The sequence below is a fragment of the Oryctolagus cuniculus genome, chromosome 16 (genome assembly GCF_051225735.1).
Source record: "Oryctolagus cuniculus isolate XC-2025 breed Fujian yellow rabbit chromosome 16, ASM5122573v1, whole genome shotgun sequence".
Classification (NCBI taxonomy): Eukaryota; Metazoa; Chordata; class Mammalia; order Lagomorpha; family Leporidae; genus Oryctolagus; species Oryctolagus cuniculus.
The window spans coordinates 54,918,590-54,938,491 of NC_142882.1; the positions used below are offsets into that span (position 1 = coordinate 54,918,590).

Consider the following 19,902-nt stretch of genomic DNA (forward strand, 5'->3'; position numbering starts at 1 on the left):
GTGTGTGCTAAAGGTGTGGGACCAGAAGAGAATGGAAGGAAATTCGTAACTCGTTCTCAGTAACTTTGCAAAACCAAAACCATACAATAGTCTTTAGTTTACATTAGCCAATATGGAACAGGAAGTCCAGAGATGAAATCAGCAGACTCAGCTATAATCAGACCTGCTTTGCTTCCTTCATATGAGCGTCTCTTTGGGACACAGAAAACGTCAGCGTTATGTGGTAATCCATGGTAACTTCTACACAGATTCCACAGGGCTTTCTGGGAGTCTCAAAAGACTCCTGTCGATTTGTTATAGATTGCTTAAAAATAGTAAAATGTCAATCAAATAAGATTCTGTGAGTTCATTATTAAGAACTAATAAAGTATTTTATTCTAAGTGAACTTAACAAACAGCAGAGAAATTATTCCTTTAAAGCCCAAGACTTTAAAAAACGTTAGTCACTGGGGCCTGCACTGTGGCGCAGTAGGTTAAGCACCTGCCTGGGAAACCTATTCAGGTCCTGGCTGCTCTGCTTCCCATCCAGCTCTCTGCTATGGCCTGGGAAAGCAGCAGAAAGTGGCCTAAGTCCCTGGGATCCTAACCTGCATGGGAGACAGGGAAGAAGCTCCTGGCTCCTGGTTTCGGATTAGCTCAGCTCCGGCCTTTGTGGCCATTTGAAGAGTGAACCAGTGGATGGAGGACCTCTCTTTCTCTCTCCCTCTCTCTAACTCTGCCTCTCAAATAAATAAATAAATCTTTAAAAAAAATGTTAGTCATTGTGCTGGAATTCTATAATACTCATATATACTTCTCTAACTTCTCAATGCCTTTTAAACATAATTTAATATTTCCTTGATGATACATTAGTATCATTTATTGAATATTTTTGTATAATAATACATTGATGTCCTCAGGATTTCTGAGGTGTTTGTCCCTCTGTTAAGTTTCCCTCGGCTTCTATTTCACACTCTAACCTTGCTTCTATCACACTGCTTGTGTTTCGTGTCTGCAGAACTGAAAGCTGCCAGGAGAAACTAGATAATGAAATCTATTAAATCTGTAACTTAATTTTATACAATTCTAATCCAGTAAGTTCAAGGTAAAAAGCAGTGGGCTCTGATTTCCTACAAAACAAAAATGCAGGAGGCTAATGACAGCCATTTCCTTCTATTTTTTTAACTGGCTTTTAGGGTTTACATCCGTGTTCTACTTTTTTTTTTTTTTTTTTTAAGCTGTCAAAAGGACAACTCACATTTACTGAGCTCCTTCTGTATGTCAGGAACTCAATATATCATATTTAATAGATACCCAGTGCTGATACAAAGCTTAACCAACCTGTTCATGGTCACACAAATGTAGGTAGTAAAAGCCAGACCCTGGCATAAGTCTGGTTCTGAAGCCTTGTATTGTCAACTGTTTCCTAGGAAAATGGTTCTCAAAGTATATTTCAAGAATCATCTATCGGTAGCAGGCATTGTGGTATGTAGGTTAAGCCACAGCCTGCAAGGCCAGCATCCCACATGCACACCAGTAGGAGACCTAGCCACTCAATTTCTAAACCAGCTCCCTGGTAATGTGCTGGGAAAGCAGTGGAGGATGGTCCAAGTGCCTGGGTCCTTGCACCCATGTGGGAGACCCAGAGGAAGCTCTAGGCTCCTGGGTTCAGCCTGGCACAGCCCTGGCTTTTGTGGCCATTTGGAGAGCGAGCCAGCAGACAGAAGATCTCTCTCTCATTCTCTGTCTCTCCTTCTCTCTCTGTAACTCTGCCTTTTAAATAAATAAAAAATAAATCTTAAAAAAAAGAACCATCTATATCGGATGCCTGCTAAAAATGCAGGAATGGCTATTACACGGCACTTGTAAGCATCTCTGGGACTGGGTCCAGGAAATCAAACTTCTGCAAGCATTCTAGGTGATTTTGATACACACTAATGTCTGATCAACCACTGTCCTAGAGAGTGAATGTTACTTATGAAGTCACCAGACCTCATAAAGAAGATAAACATTATCTCGTATTTCCTCCTGTAACCTGGGTCAAACTACTCTGATCCCTTTATGGGCTCCTCTACTTGGAAGAGTTATGTTCTAACAAACCTTGCTACTTTCACTGTCCCCAGGAAAGCTCATCCAATCCCAAGGATTACATCCCTGTCAACATCATGATTCATAATTCTCTACTTTCAGTCCAGTTTCAAAACTGTTATCGAAATCTTTTTTAAGTTTTTACATTTAAAAGAAAATTTAGTCAGGGCCGGTGCATGGCTTAGCAGGCGAAGCTGCTACCTGTGATGCTGGCATCCCATAATGGATACAAATTCATGTCCTGGCTGCTCAACTTCTGATCTGGCTCCTTGTTAATGGCCTGGGAAAGCAGTGGAGGATAGCCCAACTACTTGAATCCTTGCCACCCACGTGGGAGACCCAGATAAAGCTCCAGGCTTCAGTTTGGCCATTGTGGCCATCTGGGAAGTGAACCAGCAGATAGAAGATTTGTCTCTCTCTCTGTAATTATGACTTTAAAATAAATAAATGAATCCTTAAAGATAAATAAAATAAATAATAAAATTTTTATTTATTTGTTTTCAATTTATTTGGAAGGCAGAGAGAGAGAGAGAGAGAGAGAGAGAGAGATCTTTCATCTGCTGGTTCATTCCCCAAAAGCTCCCAACAGCCAGGGCTGGGTCAAGCCAAAGGCATGAACCCAAAACTCCATCTGGGTCCCCCACGTGGATGCCAGGACCCAAGCACTTGAGCCATCACCTGCTGCCTCCCAGGATGCACATTCGCAGAAAGCTACTGTGAAGTAGTTGAGTGAAGTGGTCAAGACTTAAATCAGGCATTTCAATACAGGATGTGAGTATCCTAAGCAGCAACTTAAACCACTACACCAAATGCCTGCCCTGTGTCCAAATCTTTAACTTCTCCCTCTATGTGTTTTATCTCTTGAATATCCAGAAGGCACACTGAGTAGAACATGATCACAAAGGAGATCACCTTAGCCTCCACACTGTGATATTTCTTGCTGTGGCACCCATCTCAGTAAATGGCCCTTCTGTTAACTCCCCCTGAAACCAGCAAACTGGGCTCCATTCCTGATCTCTCCTTTTCCCTCACCAGGGACCCCTACGTTCTCCCTCATGCTCCACAGCAATCTATCAAACCCCACTCAGTTCATTTTTCTTGCAAATATGCTTACTTTTCCCTTCTTCACTGGCTCTCAGAAAATACACTTAAAATACCAATCACTGTCAGATCATGTTAAATGTAGCATAAATACAGTACCTACATAATTTCAAGTCCTTCAGCATTCTTATGAGTTTTGGACATTTGTCAGCTGGGGCTCCCTGGCATTCAGCATCTTTTCTACTTAGTTTCCAGATTGTCAAGAATGAAGCCAGGAAGAAGGCTGACTTTCCTTATTCCAGCTCAGTAAGTGGATGCTCCAAACTAGGACCAAACCTAAAGTAAGTAAAAAGCAAGAATCAAGGAGTTCAGAATCCCTTCTGGCAGCAAGGGCAGTCACTGAGCGGTGGCATTGCACAATGTCAACATCACAGGGCCTGGCATGGCAAGACCAAAGCCAGCAGTATCCCAGACAGACTCTCCATGGGTTGGGCTGAAGTTCTAGCCACTTGACCTCTCTTAGTTCTTGTCCACTTTCTGAGCCTGGTTGTTTAGCCTTTCCATCAATTCTGAGAGCTGATATTCCCCCAATCATCTCCTTTGGGGGCACAGTTAAACAAAGTTGGTTACTGTTATTTGTACCAAGCATGCTAGCTTGGTCCAAATGGCTAGTGAACAGGAGATCCGAAGCGTGCTCAGCAATGTTTGATAATATCTGCTACTTATGTTTAAGGAGGCCTTTCCCCCTCAGTAAATGACTCATGTTATTTTCCTAAGTATTAATATTCATTAGTAAGGAATGCCCCCCTAATAGTAACCCTTTCATTAAATGCTATCAAACTGATTATCAAGTTGCTATAGCTCCTCAGAGATATATGAATAACCCCCCCTTTTTTTTGCTTTAGAATAACAGTGTATGGCAAGCATAAAAACCAAGTGGTTTGTGTATACAGCCACACATTTTCAACTTAGGGACTTGATTGCAAAACAAGGTGGTATGAAGTAGCTGTGAATGAAGAATGAATAAATTCTAAGCATCTTTGTACAATGGGAATTTAAGCCCCCCCTTTTTTTGCTATATCTACTGTTTTCCTCTCGAATTGAGGTTCAGATCATAATTATGATATAACACATACCTATTGTTAAGATAATCATTACAAAGAGATTATCTAATGTCCTATATATATTATCGTCTCAGAGCCTTCTACAATACTTAGAGAATAAATGGCTCTTCTGCTATTCAGGCCACACGAGAGCAGCTAAAATGCCTAGGATAAGCGGCAGCTCCTTTATGAGATGATTAAGGCAGGAAACCTCTGCCTTCACTCACTGCATGCTCAGCCACTCATGGCTTCAGAACGCGTTTTGCCTCCAGTCTCACCTCCTCCAGCCCTTTTCCTGACAGCTGTCAACATGATCTTTCCAACACCCTGTCAGAATCTGGCATCCTACCTGCTTGCCTTCACTGCTCAGAGCATCAGCTGAGCCCCAGACAGCAAAGGCCAAACTCCTGACGAGGGCAGGTGAAACGCTCGCAATGTGATCCTGCCCCTCCTCCACTCACCAGCTCATTCACGGGCTCATCTTACTGTTAACAGGACCTCAGGGCCAGTGTATCACACCATTTTGCAATAATGCTACCTGACATGGATGTCAAAGAATATCTATAGGAATGGATATTGCTATAGCTATATATCTAAACATACACAGACATTTATCTCTATGTATCTATATATATACACATACACACAGATGCAGCAATATCTATATAGCTATATAAAGAGATAGAGCAATGCACTGTTTCGTTTAAAATATATCTGCCAGAGGGGCCAGTGCTGTGGCATAGCAGGTAAAGCCATCACCTGCAGTGCCAGCATCCCATATAGGTGCTGGTTCGAGTCCCAGCTGCTTCATTTCTGATCCAGCTCTCTGATGTGAGCTGGGAAAGCAGCAGACGATGGCCCATGTCCTTGGGCCCCTGCATCCGCATGGGAGACCCAGAAGAAGCTCCTGACTCCTGGCTTCCGATCAACCCAGCTCTGGCCATTGCGGCCATTTGGGGAATGAACCAATGGTTGGAAGACTTCTCTCTCTCTCTCTGCCTCTGTCTCTCTGTGGCTCCGCCTTTCAAATAAATAAATAAATCTTTAAAAAAAATTTCTGATAAAAGGTAGAATTAATTATTCCTACTTCTTAAAGGGAAAAACACTATTCTTATTTATATACCGGATGGAAACAAAATCACAATAAAAATTTTAAAACATCAGAATTCATTTAACAGTTTATATATGTCACTCCCCCTCTTCGTGGAGGAATGACACAGGACCCTGCGCTGTTCTTTCGTCTGCTCGGCCTTCCCCGGGTTTGCTGCTGGTTCTTCCCGGGTTGGCTACTATCCCTTCCACCTCCATGGAAGGGCAGTTCCCCCTGGCCGCATTCCCCACTTCCGCAGGGGAGCGGCACACCGCCGGCCGGCTCGTCTCGGGGGGCTGCACAGGTGTTCCCTCAGATGTTCCCCTTAGATGTTCCCGGTGCATGCCGTCTCTCTCCTCCTTTATAGTCCTCCTCCGCCAATCCTAACTCGGCTGCCCACACGCCGAGTACGCTGCTCTCCAATCAGGAGCAAGTCCTACAGTTTATTGGTTGAACTGGAGGCAGCTGTGCGGAAGCTGTTTACTTCTCTCCCAGCGCCATATTGTGGGAGAGCAGATGCATAGAATAAGTCTTAATTCCAGTAACTCAGTCCAGTCCGGATTGCTCCCCACAATATATACCATCATGATAGTATTATAAAATGCTAATGCCCTAACCCAGGAGATTGTGTCTATCAAATGACTAGGCAGAAAAAAAGATAAGTTTGTGTGGCTGTTTTAAATTGTTGTCACAACACCACAGGACTTCTAATTATACAAATATACTGTCACTTCAATGAAATTCAAGAAAACATGAAAAAGAACCACAATGCTCTTTTTGACATCAAAATACATTTTATACACAAAAAATTTCAAACTGAACAGCTATTTTCCCTCTTTTCCTACGAATGCTGAGGTTGTGGGGGAAGTCAGAGAGAAGGGAGGTCAGTTTCAATGAAAAATGTTATTTCCCTGCTGAGTCCTGAAAGTTTTATTATATTAAATTATCTGTATTAAGCCCAAATTTTCTACTAGCTTTTATCATATATTTAAAAGACATTACAGTGAAGAAATTATAACCACATGATGTAATAAATAACTCTGATATACATTTAGAATGACTTGGTAGGACCAAGGCTACTTATAACTGCCACTGGTGCTGGGATATTCTTTAATGGGATTTGGGAAGAAAGGGCAGAGACAGCCCTGAAAAGGGTGGGTACTAGGAACTAACAATCCCTCCATCCAAAGCGGGAAGAGGTAAGTCTCAGATCATAATGCTGATGCAAGATCACATAGAAGGGAAGTAGAAGAGGAAAGATACAAACAAACACAAAAAGATGGTTTGCAACAGGTTCCTAAATGGCCTGTCATTCACAGGCATCTTGGAGGGGTTGGCAACAATCATTGAGTTGTGTAAAAGGCACAGCTTTGGAGCCCCAGCCATCTGCTTTAAATACTGGTGCTGCCTTCCAACAGCCCTGTGTTAAACTCTCTTAAGATTCGTTCAGCGTCTTCCTAAATGGTGCTGTTGCCCATCCATCCTGAATAATACTATCACAACTTCTTCCTGAAAACCCAGTCTGTCACGGGTCCTCTGCTTTAGGTCATACTCAGAACAAAATCCTTAGCAAAGCCCATATGTCAGAAGGCTCTCATCCGTGGACCTCACCAGCCTTCGATGAACCTCTCCTCACTCACACCTTGCTCTGGGCTGAATCCCAACTGCAAGCCCCTCCATGGCCTTGAATGACACAGAAGCTCTCCCCCTGCCTGGAATCACCACTTGGCCCTTCTCTACTGTTTCAGTTCATCTGTGCTGTCATAACACCTGGGAGTGGGCCATTTATAAACAACAGAAAATTTATTTCTCACAGCTGTGGAGGCTGGCAAGTCTAAGATCCAGCATCTCATAAGAGCTGCTCTCTGCTAAAAGATGGCACTTCGTTCCTGCATCCTCCAGAGGGGATGAGTGTTGTGTCCTCCCATGGCCAAAGGACAAAAGAGGGGCTCCAGAGGTCACTCCAGCATGTTTTATAAAAAGATTGGCCTCATTCATGAAAGCAAAGCCCTTGTGGCCACCTTCCAACTGCTCGTCCTCAGGGTTAAGTCCCAGCACATGCTTTGTGGAAGGTCATCTATGAGTATATTCAAACCATAACATTCACCCAGGAAACTCTCCACCTGGAAGTCTTCCCTAACTCAGCGAAGCATTAGCTTTCCCTCGCTTGTGATCCAAAGGTATTTTGTCCAAATCACTTACCGTACTGAACTGAAAGGATCACTTTACCTACCCAGCCCCCACTTTCAACTTCACCACATCTTCTTTCTCCCACTGATTTCTACACCACAAAAAATGGGAGCACCTCCAAGAACCTTTGGCTTCTCAGTGCCCACTGCCTACCAAGTGTCCAGAAATGTTTATGGAATTTAAAAAAATGAATTAATGAGTGAGTGAATGAACGAATGCCTTGATGGCAATCTAAACACCTAGGTCCTAAGACGTTTGATGAATTAGACTCGTAACAGTCACAGGAAAAAGGAAGGACATGAGAGGATGGATGTGCTTTCATAAAGTGATAAAATATGTTCTATAGATATTTGCTACTTAAGGGCCCCCAATGGCTATGAATAATAAATACAGACAATATTTATGGGTACAAAGGTAAGTGCGTTATTTACCCTAGAGGGCAGAGCTACTCTTTCGAAGCCATTACTATCTTGATAGGTCAATATGTTTTTTGGCACACACAGTAAGGTAGAAAACGTGAACACCATATCTGTCAAACAGTAACAAAGTACAGTTTAACCTCGTAAGTGATATCAACTCCTCCTGTGCCTCCGTAATCCATTTATCTAAATCTTACTTAGCTGAAGGATTACGGTTCTCATATATCTAAATAATTCTTTCTAAAGTTTAGGTAAATGGTTCACATGAACTACAGTCAACATGGCCATACAAATGAACTAACTGATCTTGCAAAAGAAAATAAATATTTTAGTTGACAGACTTTTTTTTCCCAGAAAGAAAAGATATAAAGGAAGGAAATCAGAATCACAACAAATAAGCAATTAGAAACTATTCAAAGATAGATTTTTTCCCCCAGAATATCCAAAAGGAAAGGAATTAAGCTGGAAATTCCCAAGGAAGTGACATAAAGAAAAAATAACCATTAAAAACAGATTTGAAATCACTGGAAACGGGAGGTGCCACAGTAACAGAGAGAGAGGATCTGAAGGAAATATAAGCCAGATCTTCAACTATCGACAGGAAAAGAGAATGTGAGAAAGGTCATTTTTTTTTTTTTTTTTTTTGACAGGCAAAGTGGACAGTGAGAGGGAGAGACAGAGAGAAAGGTCTTCCTTTTGCCGTTGGTTCACCCTCCAATGGCCGCCGCGGCCGGTGTGCTGCGGCTGGTGCACTGCACTAATCCAATGGCAGGAGCCAGGTACTTATCCTGGTCTCCCATGGGGTGCAGGGCCCAAGAACTCGGGCCATCCTCCACTGCACTCCCTGGCCACAGCAGAGAGCTGGCCTGGAAGAGGAGCAACCAGGACAGAATCTGGTGCCCCGACTGGGACTAGAACCCAGTGTGCCGGCGCCTCCAGGTGGAGGATTAGCCTAGTGAGCCGCAGCGCCGGCCCGGGAAAGGTCATTTTTAATAAGAGAAGTGGTTACAGGGGATAAATTGATACAAAGTTGTTAAAATAGGAATTACTGAGAATGTTACCACCATAAATTCTCATCAAATAAGAATATAAATGGGCACTTAATTAATATCTAAAAACTCCTAACTAGAATGTATTGAATTGGTCTTGCAGTAAAACCCCAGGAGTTTTAGAAAGACTTGTTGAGCTGGTATGTACCCATCAGGACAAGGACTGGGGCAAACCCTGATTAGTTTTCATTGATTCTCATTCTTTCTCTCTCTCTCTTTTAATGTTTTCACTGCATCTATTGAGATAATCATACTATCATAATTATAATTATATAATACATATTATTGTTAATATATTATTAATTATGTTATTGTATACAATTAATATAATATATTAATATATTATTAATTATATAATTATATAATTATCATCTTACAATAATTATCATTATTATAAAATTTATTTATTATGGGGCCAGCGTGGTGGCGCAGTAGGTTAATTCTCCACCTGCAGCACCGGCATCCCATATGGGCCCCAGTTCTAGTCCCGGCTGCTCCTCTTCCAATCCAGCTCTCTGCTATGACCTGGGAAAGCAGTAGAAGATGACCCGAGTCCTTGGGCCCCTGCACCCGAGTGGGAAACCGGGAAGAAGCTCCTGGCTCCTGGCTTTGGATCAGCACAGCTCCAGCCATTGCAGCCATTTAGGAAGTGAACCAACGGAAGGAAGACCTTTCTCTCTGTCTCTTCCTCTTACTATCTGTAACTCCATCTCTCAAATAAATAAATATAAAAAAAGATTTACTTATTATTTATTTGAAAGTTAGAGTTACATAGAGAGAGAAGGAGAGACAGAGAGAGGTCTTCCATCTGCTGGTTCACTCCCCAGTTGGTGGCAACAGCTGGAGCTGTGCCTATCTGAAGCCAGGAGGCAGGAGCTTCCTTCAGGTCTCCCATGCAGATGCAGGGGCCCAACGACTTGGCCATCTTCTACTGCTTTCCCAGGCCATAGCAGAGAACTGTACTGGAAGTGGAGCAGCCAGGTCTCAAACCAGCACCCATATGGGATGCCGGCACTGCAGGCGGTGGCTTTACCTGCTATGCCACAGCACTGGCTCCTTTCATTGATTCTTAAATAAGTCAAGAATGAGAAGCAAAATTGAACCAAAGTCACAGGAATTTGAGGGGCAATCACTGTGGTTGTGTAGCAGGTAAAGCCGCCACCTACAGTGCCGGCATCCCATATGGGTGCCAGTTCAAGTCCTGGTTGCTCCACTTATGATCCAGCTTTCTGCTAAGGCGTGGGAAAGTTGTAGAAGATGGCCCAAGTCCTTGGGCCCCTGTACCCGTGTGGGAGACCCAGAGGAAGCTCCTAGCTCCTGGCTTTGGATCAGCATAGCTCTGGCCATTGTGGCCATCTGGGGAGTGAATCAGCAGGTGGAAGACCTTTCTGTCTCTCTCTACCTCTGCCCTCTATAACTCTGCCTTTCAAATAAATAAATAAATCTTTAAAAAAAATTTGAAGCCTCTCCCCATTGTTCTGGCCTTTCAGTATGGAAAGGTGAGATGCTGACCTAAATTCACAATACTGTACAAAACCATGTTTCTATAATAGTAACACAAGTTTTTGATCTAAGGTAATTATGACAGAACTGGGACTCCAAATTTTCTGACAGAGCCACCCGTTTACCCTTAGCAGAAGAAAGAAGGCTTGTTTACAGTTTACAATGCACACTTCACTGCTGCCAGCGTTCCATGTGGACACAGTGTAAATTAGGAATGGAGTGCAATATATTCTTCATTTGCTAATCCCACCAGCCAAAGGGTGAGACCAACTTCTAGTATTACGTAAGTACTACAACCTTATCTTAAATACAGCAATCTTATCTGTATGTTTTAATAATAAGGGAAAAAGCCCACAAAGCTACACATAATGTCAAACATAGCACAAACTTCAAATCTACACTGATAAGTAACAATTTCACGGGAAAACTAACATCAAGTGATATTGGTTCTTATGCCTTTTTTCTCCTTAAAGTGCCCTTTCTGGAAATGGATGTTATCTATTTCTATATGACCCTTTCTTTACAATATTCAACTTTTGCCCTGCTTTCCCTAGGAAAAAAACCAAAGTAGGAATTTACATTCATAAAATTTCATTATTGTTTCTTTATTTGCTCAAATAAGAAAATAAAATGATGACTAGGAGAGGTTTAATAACAAATGCAGCTTATTTTTAAGAAAATTATTACGATGACAGTAGCAGTTAAGAACATGGTCTCTAAGCGAACTGCCTAAGTTGGAAGCAAATCCCAGATCTGCCAGTGACCACCAGCTCCATGACCTTGAACAAAACTTAACCTCTCTCCCCTCAGTTTTCTTAATAGTAAAATAAATAGGGATAATAACAGGACCTACCTCATAGAGTTGTTTTGAATTAAACAATTTAATATAGCTGATGTGCTTAGGTAGCTAAAGGGCTTAGAATGGTGTCTAATATGCACTAAACTCCACACACATGCTTGCTGTTATTATTTACACCTGTAAAGGGTGCTGAGCAATGTGATGCATGCATTTAATTTAATCTAAATTCTTCTTTTAAAATGTTTACTTTTTTCTACCTTTAAAAACCCTCTTTTCTGGAATTTTTACAACTATAGCCCGGATGATAAATATTTCCTAAGGTCAAAGGTCACTCAGATGAAAGTCTTTTTTTTTTTTAACTCATTTTCCTAATTCAATTAAACAAAATTGTGTTTTTTAGGGTATCCTGGAATTCGGAGCATCTGTCAGATAATGAAATAATAAATCAGTCTTAGACTCTAACTGTTAAAGTTCTCAGTTGTCCTTTCTCTTTTTGTACCCAAAACAGGAGGGGCTGGGGAGGAGACAGGAAAATGGCCATAACCCAAGATGCAGCAGAAGCTGAAGTAACTGAACGCCAACCTTTATCACTTCCGTAATAATAGAAGACTGTTTTGTTGAGAGCACACCACCGTTTCTGCCATTCAAATCCCAGAAAGCTGTGATCTGCAATAAAAGGGGAAACAGGATACGCATTACTATGAGGAAGGCCATTTCCTTATTGTCAACGGAAAAGTTAGTATGATTTCTAAGGTTCCTTTTAACCCTAACGTTCTATGACTAATTAATACATGTCCTCTAGTCCAAAAGACCAAACCAAATAACAACAAAAAAACCAACAAGGCTAAAAAGAATAAAGGGAAGCAGAGGTGGGGCTGCCACATTGATGGGATCACCTGCATGCTAACCAACTTTCCTAAGGAGCACAAAAAGACATCCGACTCCACTGTCTTGAGATAATTCAGCTGAGTCTCTTTTTCTCATCTGTTATAAAAGGGAAGGGGAAGGGCTGACCTAAAATATTTCTATTATCTCTTTCAGCTTTAAAGCTCAGCTAAGAAAATGGAATATAAATAGAAGGGCCTACAGCGACAACCTGAGAGATAAGCAGAATGGTACTGAAGAGGCTTTCTGCTGTTCATTATCCACATCATAACATCACCTCCATTTTTCACTTCCATTAAATATTGGCGTTGAAAGAGTAAGACCATATGGTCAACTCCCAGTTACCACAGCCAATGGAGAGGAACACCGAGTAACAGACAGTGGCATACGAGATGCCAGGCTTGAGCTGAACCATAGGAGACCCCGTGTAAGCCAGGTCAGGTGCAGGATAACCTGCTGCTCGACAGGGTGGGTTCAGAGAGAGACCCCACTTTTGAGAATACAAACACAGCCCCCCACTTTCCTGTAAGAGGCAAGAAACAGCTCCTGAATCATGTGCAAATAACCAAGGTTGACAATGAAAAACGTGACCTAATGTTTTCACATTAAAAATTCTTTAAAGCTAAAAGTTCCATCTCATGGTTTGGATAACATCGTGCAGTTCTTCTTTTAGTTTTAAGGTTCTTCAGTCACCTAGCGAGAACGCTGGCTGCGCGTGGATTCGGCCAGCGTCGCATGACGCCTTCTGTAGATTTGCCAGTAGAGCCCTGCAGTTTACCTTTTCTGCGCTTTTCCAGGTAGCCGGCCTTCACAACAAAAGGAAGGTCCTGTGCTGCAATCGGGGGAAACTGGCTTCCTGTGGGCAGCGGGGGAGAAAAAGGACCACGGGTAAATCATTTTAGAAAACACAAGTGCCAGATCTCATTACACTCACTGTACTTTTAATTACCGCAATTGCTCAAACCCAAGTCTATGAGCCTGACTTCAGATGCATTCCACAAACTAGTCCCTCTCGTCTTCCGGTCAGTCTCGGAGAGGAACAAAAGCTCTGTGCTCCCACATCTTAATGTCGGACTCTCCCAATACACGGTGCTACTTCTCTAACTGCATTCTGTAAGGACGTGACTTAGGAATTACCATAAAGAAATGCAGGGGCCGGTGCTGTGGGTTAGTAGCCTGAGACTATGCCTGCAACGCCGGCATCCCATATGGGCTGTCCCAGCTGTTCCACTTGGGATCCAACTCTGCTATGGCCTGGGAAAGCAGAACAAGATAGCCCAAGTCCTTGGGCCCTTGCACCCAGATGAAGCTCCTAGCTCCTGGCTTCTGCCTGGCCCAGCCCTAACCATTGAGGCCATTTGGGGAGTGAACCAGTGAACAGAAGCTCTCTCTCTCTCTTTCTCTCTCGGCCTCTGCCTCTCTTTCTCTGTAACTCTTTCAAATAAGCAAACAATTTTTTTCAAAAAAAAAAAGAAAAAAGACTAAATCTGTACCTAATAAACTACAATAAAATTTGATGCCACAAGCAATACTTACTATGAATTCTAAATTCATGTTTCTAATACAACTATGAAATCTTTTATTTCATTCCTAGGTGGGAGGAGAGCAAGTTTTTTAACTAACAATTTGTTTTTTTTTTTTTAACTTTTCTTGCTATCTGTCTTATATCTAAGATTTAATAGCCATGTACTGCCCAGTATTGTGGTATAGAGAGTTAAGCTGTCACTTATGACTTCGGCATCAAATAAGAGTGCTGGCTCAAGCCCTGGGTGCTCCACTTCCAATCTATCTCCTGGCTAATGTGCCTGGAAAAGCAGTGTAGGATGGCCCAAGTGCTTGAGCCCCTGCCACCCATGTGGGAGACCCAGATGGAGTTTCAGGATCCTGGTTGCCGCCTGACCCAGCCGAGGCCGCTGTGGCCACTCAGGAAGTGAACCAGCAGATGGAAGCTATCTCTCCCCACTCCAAAATTATGCCTTTCAAATAAATAAATAAAAATATCTTTTTTAAAAAGTCATGTAATTTTTTTAAAACAATAAAAGTACGTTAACGGTAATACTTTTGAAGATTAGGTTTTTTTTCAAGTTCTTGGAAGAACCATTTGATTTGTACAGCACCATAAGCATACAGACATTTAACACTTCTTGAAGATTTGTTATAACACAAAAAAGTGGTAATTTTCCTTTAAACAATATAATTTCTCACATTATTCAGATGTCGTACCATTATACCCACAATGATCAATATACTGTGTGTGAATTTAAGAAAATTCAGATTGGCCCAAAGAATCAAGACTACACAAACACTGGCAAGATACACAAAGAAAAGGAAATTAAGGCCAATGCAAACCTATCTGGTAGGCAACAAAGAAGGGCTCCCCGACATCTTCCATATGCCACAGTCACATTATCTCACTAAGAGAAACTATGCAACACAGACAATTACACTACACTATTCACAATTACATCATCTGCTCTGTTTCACCAGCAAAATTCATACCCTGGTCCTAATACCAAGTTGTGTACTGAGACTTGGTCCTTTAGCATATAGCAGGCAGTCAGCGAATATTGTCTTTTACTGATTATTATGTCAGTATAACTGTAACTATTATTTTAAATGATGACTATGTTTGAAAATGATTCCCCCACAATGCCTTTGATATAGATGCTTGATACTACCAGGTCCAGTCTCCCACGGTCTCCTTGCCTGCTTCCCTGAGCTTAAAGTTTCTTTGCTCTGCTTTTAATAAAACTAATGTACTAAGTTGAGGGAGAGTACAGCCAATCCCATAGATTCCTTGAATAGAAGACCCATGAGGTCATTTACCTCCTCTATAGACAATACCTCAAAGTTTGGGCTTGTCTTGAATGAAGGTTTTTGCAGGACTCCCAGTCACTGAGCAAGAAATAACTACCGATTGACTGAAGACCATTTTGACTTCCTCAAAATGCCCCAAAAACACAATATTGCTGACCAATCAGAAGAGGGCCACAAGCACTGCAAACCAATCAGGGACCTACAGGTGAGCTGAGCATGTATGTCTCAACCCCAACTTCCATCTTAAAAGTCTTTACGCCTAACCCCTCGAGAAGCATGGGAGTTAGGCAATTGGTGCCTAGCTCCTTGTTCTGCACTTTGCAATGAATGCCTCTTTCTTCCACTACCTGGAGGTCAGTGATTGGCTCTCAGGTGAGTAGACTCGGGTTTTGGGAGTTCTACAACATGTTGCTTACAGAATATTAATCAGAAAGAGAAAAGGCATGATTTAATAACTATACAAGTATTGTAGTTTTTTTTGTTTTTTTTTTTTTTTTTTTTTTTTTTTTTTTGACAGGCAGAGTGGACAGTGAGAGAGAGAGACAGAGAGAAAGGTCTTCCTTTACCGTTGGTTCACCCTCCAATGGCCGCCGCGGCCAGCGCACCGCGCTGATCCGATGGCAGGAGCCAGGTGCTTCTCCTGGTCTCCCATGGGGTGCAGGGCCCAAGCACTTGGGCCATCCTCCACTGCACTCCCTGGCCACAGCAGAGAGCTGGCCTGGAAGAGGGGCAACCGGGACAGAATCTGGCGCCCCGACCGGGACTAGAACCCGGTGTGCCGGCGCCACAAGGTGGAGGATTAGCCTAGTGAGCCGGCGTACTTCTTTTTTAAAGCAGTTAAAAGATTTCCTCTTGGTTAGGTTAAAGTGGTTAATGAAAAAAATTATATCCTAACTAAAGGGAGAAAAAAATTAGCCCATACTCTAAGCCAGCCTATTTCTATTGCAGAAAAGTACTATAAGAGCTTGCTTAAGCGACCACAAGCTTTCAGTACCCTGAGGAAGAAAGACATGCACTAAGAAGGACTAGTTTTCTTTTTATAAAGTGAGAATATATTTCTTATAAGATAGTGCCACTTTTCTATAGAAGCTCAAAATATTAGACTTCGGTACTAACACCCTACAAGGGTAACTAGGCAAGGAATGCGTTTTCTTCCAACTTGTAATTCGGGAATCTGAAACATCCAAAATGCTAATACGGTCACAACAAATTCAAAAAAACAAGTTTCAAGTGTCTACCACATGCCCAACAATTCAGTGGGAAAAGTAGAGTCCAGATTTCCTTAAAGTTAGGTTAGTGTTTTATTCACAAGGTTACTGTTTTTAAGACAACTCAAAAGCTCCAGAATGTATTCTGAAGCTTTTGCCTTAAAAACAAACGGGGCATATAACTGACACAGTCTAGCAAATATAAGGCATGGATTTTGGAATTTGTAAAATGGAGAAAAGGTCTCATGAAAATCAGTAACAAATTTCTAAAAACTATGGTATTACATAAACTTGGAAATTTTATAAAACGTTTTATCTTTCTTCTCTTGAATCTAGAATTAAAAATACCAGAATACCCCTCTAATGTATTTAAGAAATAAGGTGGAGTGTGTGTGTGTGTGTGTGTACATATATATATATATATATATATAAGCTGTTTACAATTTACATTGAGCATCTCTAATCTTAAAATCCAAAATCTGAAACTGTTTGTGAGTGATGACATTATACTCAAAGAGTTTCACAGTTTTGCTTTTCAGATCAGGGATACTCAACTGGTAAGGTCTAAGAAAATGCTCCAAAATCTAAAAATCTCTGAAATCTGCAACACTTCTTGTTCAATCATCTTGGGTAAGGAATACTCCACATGTAATTCTTTCAAAATGAAAAATAATGAGTACAATGACCCTCTAGACCTGAGGGATCCATATCCATGAGTTCAATCAACAATGCAGCAAAAATATTGGGGAAAAAGTGCATCTGTAGTGAATACATACAAATGTTTTTCTTTTCATTACTTCCTAAGCAGTGCAATATAACCATTATTCACACAGCATTTACTTTGTACTAGGTATGATTTAAAGTATATGGGAGGAACTGAATAGAGTATAGGCAAATACTATGCCCCCATTTACACTAAAGATTTGAGCACACCCAGATTTTGGTATTATTGAAGGGTGCTTGGACCAATGCCCTTGGATAGTAAGGGATGATCATATTTCAGCTTGGAACAAAGAACCATTTGCGTGTGTTGCAGATATTGGCTTGGCTGGGTCCAAAACCAGCCTTGGCACTAGCTAGGGTAGACAGCTTTCCATGGGGAAGGTAGAAAAAGTGTTCCAGATCGCAGGATGCTCTGTTCAGAAGAGGCCTATTACAGCATGGAAGTCCCTTATGTAGGAAAGGGAGTGAGCACCGGGGAAAGAGAAAGGGAGTTAGACCTGGGAGGAGTGAGAGAGTTGAGAGGAGAAAGGGGTACTTACGTCTTCTTTTTTTTATACTCTTTTCTTAAGATAATCTAAATGAACAAATTGGAATCCACAGTTTTGTCCAGTGCTAGGTTCTTCAATGAGCTATTTCTGGGCCCTCTCTAATATGGGCATGTCTCCTGATCCATTCCTAAACACAATCACACACACACACACACACACACACACACACTGATGGTAACTATATCCCAGTCTGAAACTTATTTAAATGCATTTATTTTTCTAGGCCAATGTAAAGCATCACTTCCCAAGTATAACTTAAAGTTAAGTTTTCATTTTTAAAAATAACTGTGGATGTCCTAACTTCTTAGTTCTGGAATTAATCTCTTATTCAGCTTCCTTCCTATCTATTTCATTCTTAATATGACACTATGAATAGATGTCAAAGGATGTGAGTGATTTTGAGACATTTTCAGAAGCAACATCTGTTTCTCATTATCTTTTTTTTGTATGCAACTTGGTGACTAAATGTTAGGCTTCTAAGGAAACTAAAGCTTTATTTTTCCTATTTTATCATTAATAAATCATTAACTACTACTGATGTCATTGCATTAATATGTTTGCATTTTTATGGTTGTTCAAGGTAGACTTCACACAAAATTCCTGCTAGATTTCTGACCCTCACCTTTTGCTAGCTTCAATTTTCCCATTAGTTGTTATTTATATAGTTTTCAACATAAGCACCAAAGTTTCAACTAGTATAATTTTTCCTGCCACCTTTACACAACTAAAAAGTCCTTTTCTCCTATCTAGGAAATGAAAAGAGAAATACATAAACATAGTTTTTGCTCAAAGGAATTGCATTCTGAGTAAGGATCTTGATCTATTCAAATATTCTGTGTCTTTCACACAGTGACTATTTTCCCTACACTGCAAAATATTAAGAATGAGCTCCTCAACAATATCTACCCCCCATTCACATGAACAAAACAACCCATGGTTTAAACTTTTCAAAATTCTTCATTTCAACTGATAGGATATTGAGTTCTATAGATTGGTCACTCCTTTTATCTCTTCTAAATTCATTAAATAAATTTTGTAAGTGTCTGGTCATTTAGTAGTATTTTTTGAATTTGGCAGACTCATTTTTAAAGGATCTACTCTCAGGGAAGGTATGTGGTGCAGGAGGTAAGCCACTGCTTGAGACACCCCCATCCCTTATTGGAGTGTTTGGGTTCAAGTCCCTCCTCCTCTTCCCATTCAGCTTCCTACTATTGTACATCCTGGATGCAACAAGTAATATAGTTCAAGTACTTGGGTCTTTGCCACCCACATGGAAGACTTGGATGGAGTTACTGGATAGAGTTTCTAGCTCCTGGTGTCAGCCTCACTCGGTTCTGGCTTTTGTGGTCATTTGGGGAGTAAACCAGCATAATGCTATTTTATTTCAACTGGCAAATACTTTCCTATCCATTCAGTGGTTATTTCATTGTCTTTGTTTTTCTTAAGAAGTGGTAATCAGAATTGAAGTACATTTTCAGGTGCTTTTTTTTATAATGCCATGATAATCCCAATAAATTATAAGTTTGCATAATGTAGAAAATACTTTGTTTTGTTTCCAGTTGTCCTCCCAGATGATGGCAAATACCTAGCTGACATTTTTGGTTGGAGGGTATACTGGGTACTTAGCTTTAGCAAAGAGTCTATAAATGAGCCTCAATTCCCAGGGCTATTACTGGCTCAGAACCCATCATTCCTTAAGTGCAGTTTAATTACATTTTACTTCACACTTGCACACATAAACTTAGATGCCATTTTTCTTACTTCCAGAATGTAACAGAACTCAAAGGTGTAGAGCTGCTGCTATCTTTTTTTCCTTATTATTCTAAAAGGTTTTAAGCATAATAATTGACTAGCATATCTGCAAAGTAAGCAAACAAAAAACAAATCAAAATTAAAAGACAATGGCAAGAAACCTAAATTTCACTTGGATATAAATATTAAATAAAATGGTTTGGTGGTACAGCAGATACTCAAAAGCTTAGCTTTACATTAGTACTGCCTTAAGATTCACAGTGCATGGACCGGCACCATGGCTCACTTGGTTAATCCTCTGCCTGCTGCGCCAGCATCCCATATGAGCACCGGGTTCTAGTCCAGTTGCTCCTCTTCCAGTCCAGCGCTCTGCTGTGGCCCAGGAAGGCAGTGGAGGATGGCCCAAGTACTTGGGCCCTGCACCCGCGTGGGAGACCAAAAAGAAGCACCTGGCTCCTGACTTCAGATCAGTGCAGCGCTGGCTGGGACGGCCATTTGGGGAGCGAACCAACAGAAGGAAGACCTTTCTCTCTGTCTCTCTCTCTCTCTCTCTCTCTCTCTCACTGTCTGTAACTCTACCTGTCAAATAAATTTAAAAAAAAAAAAGATTCACAGTACAGGTTAAAGAAATCCCAGTTCTGCCAACTTATCATCTTACATAGGTCAGGGACTCATCTAAGACATGAAAACTTACACTAGATCATCTCT

General features: G+C 41.2%; 1 protein-coding gene across 5 annotated transcripts in view; it reads right to left on the reverse strand.

Annotated features, from left to right (window-relative positions):
• Window positions 1-19,902, reverse strand: part of SKAP2 (src kinase associated phosphoprotein 2) — a 182,281-nt gene that overhangs the window by 61,349 nt on the left and 101,030 nt on the right. For 4 of the 5 annotated variants that reach the window (XM_002713727.6, XM_051853255.3, XM_089315443.1 and 1 more), the window contains 2 exons: window positions 12,925-13,002; window positions 11,844-11,927 (listed from right to left, as the gene is read on the reverse strand). In XM_002713727.6, the coding sequence (XP_002713773.1) occupies window positions 11,844-11,927; window positions 12,925-13,002 (162 nt within the window). Of the gene's footprint in view, window positions 1-3,271; window positions 3,440-11,843; window positions 11,928-12,924; window positions 13,003-19,902 lie in introns of those variants that run through there. The other variant, XM_089315442.1, reaches the window with a different exon arrangement.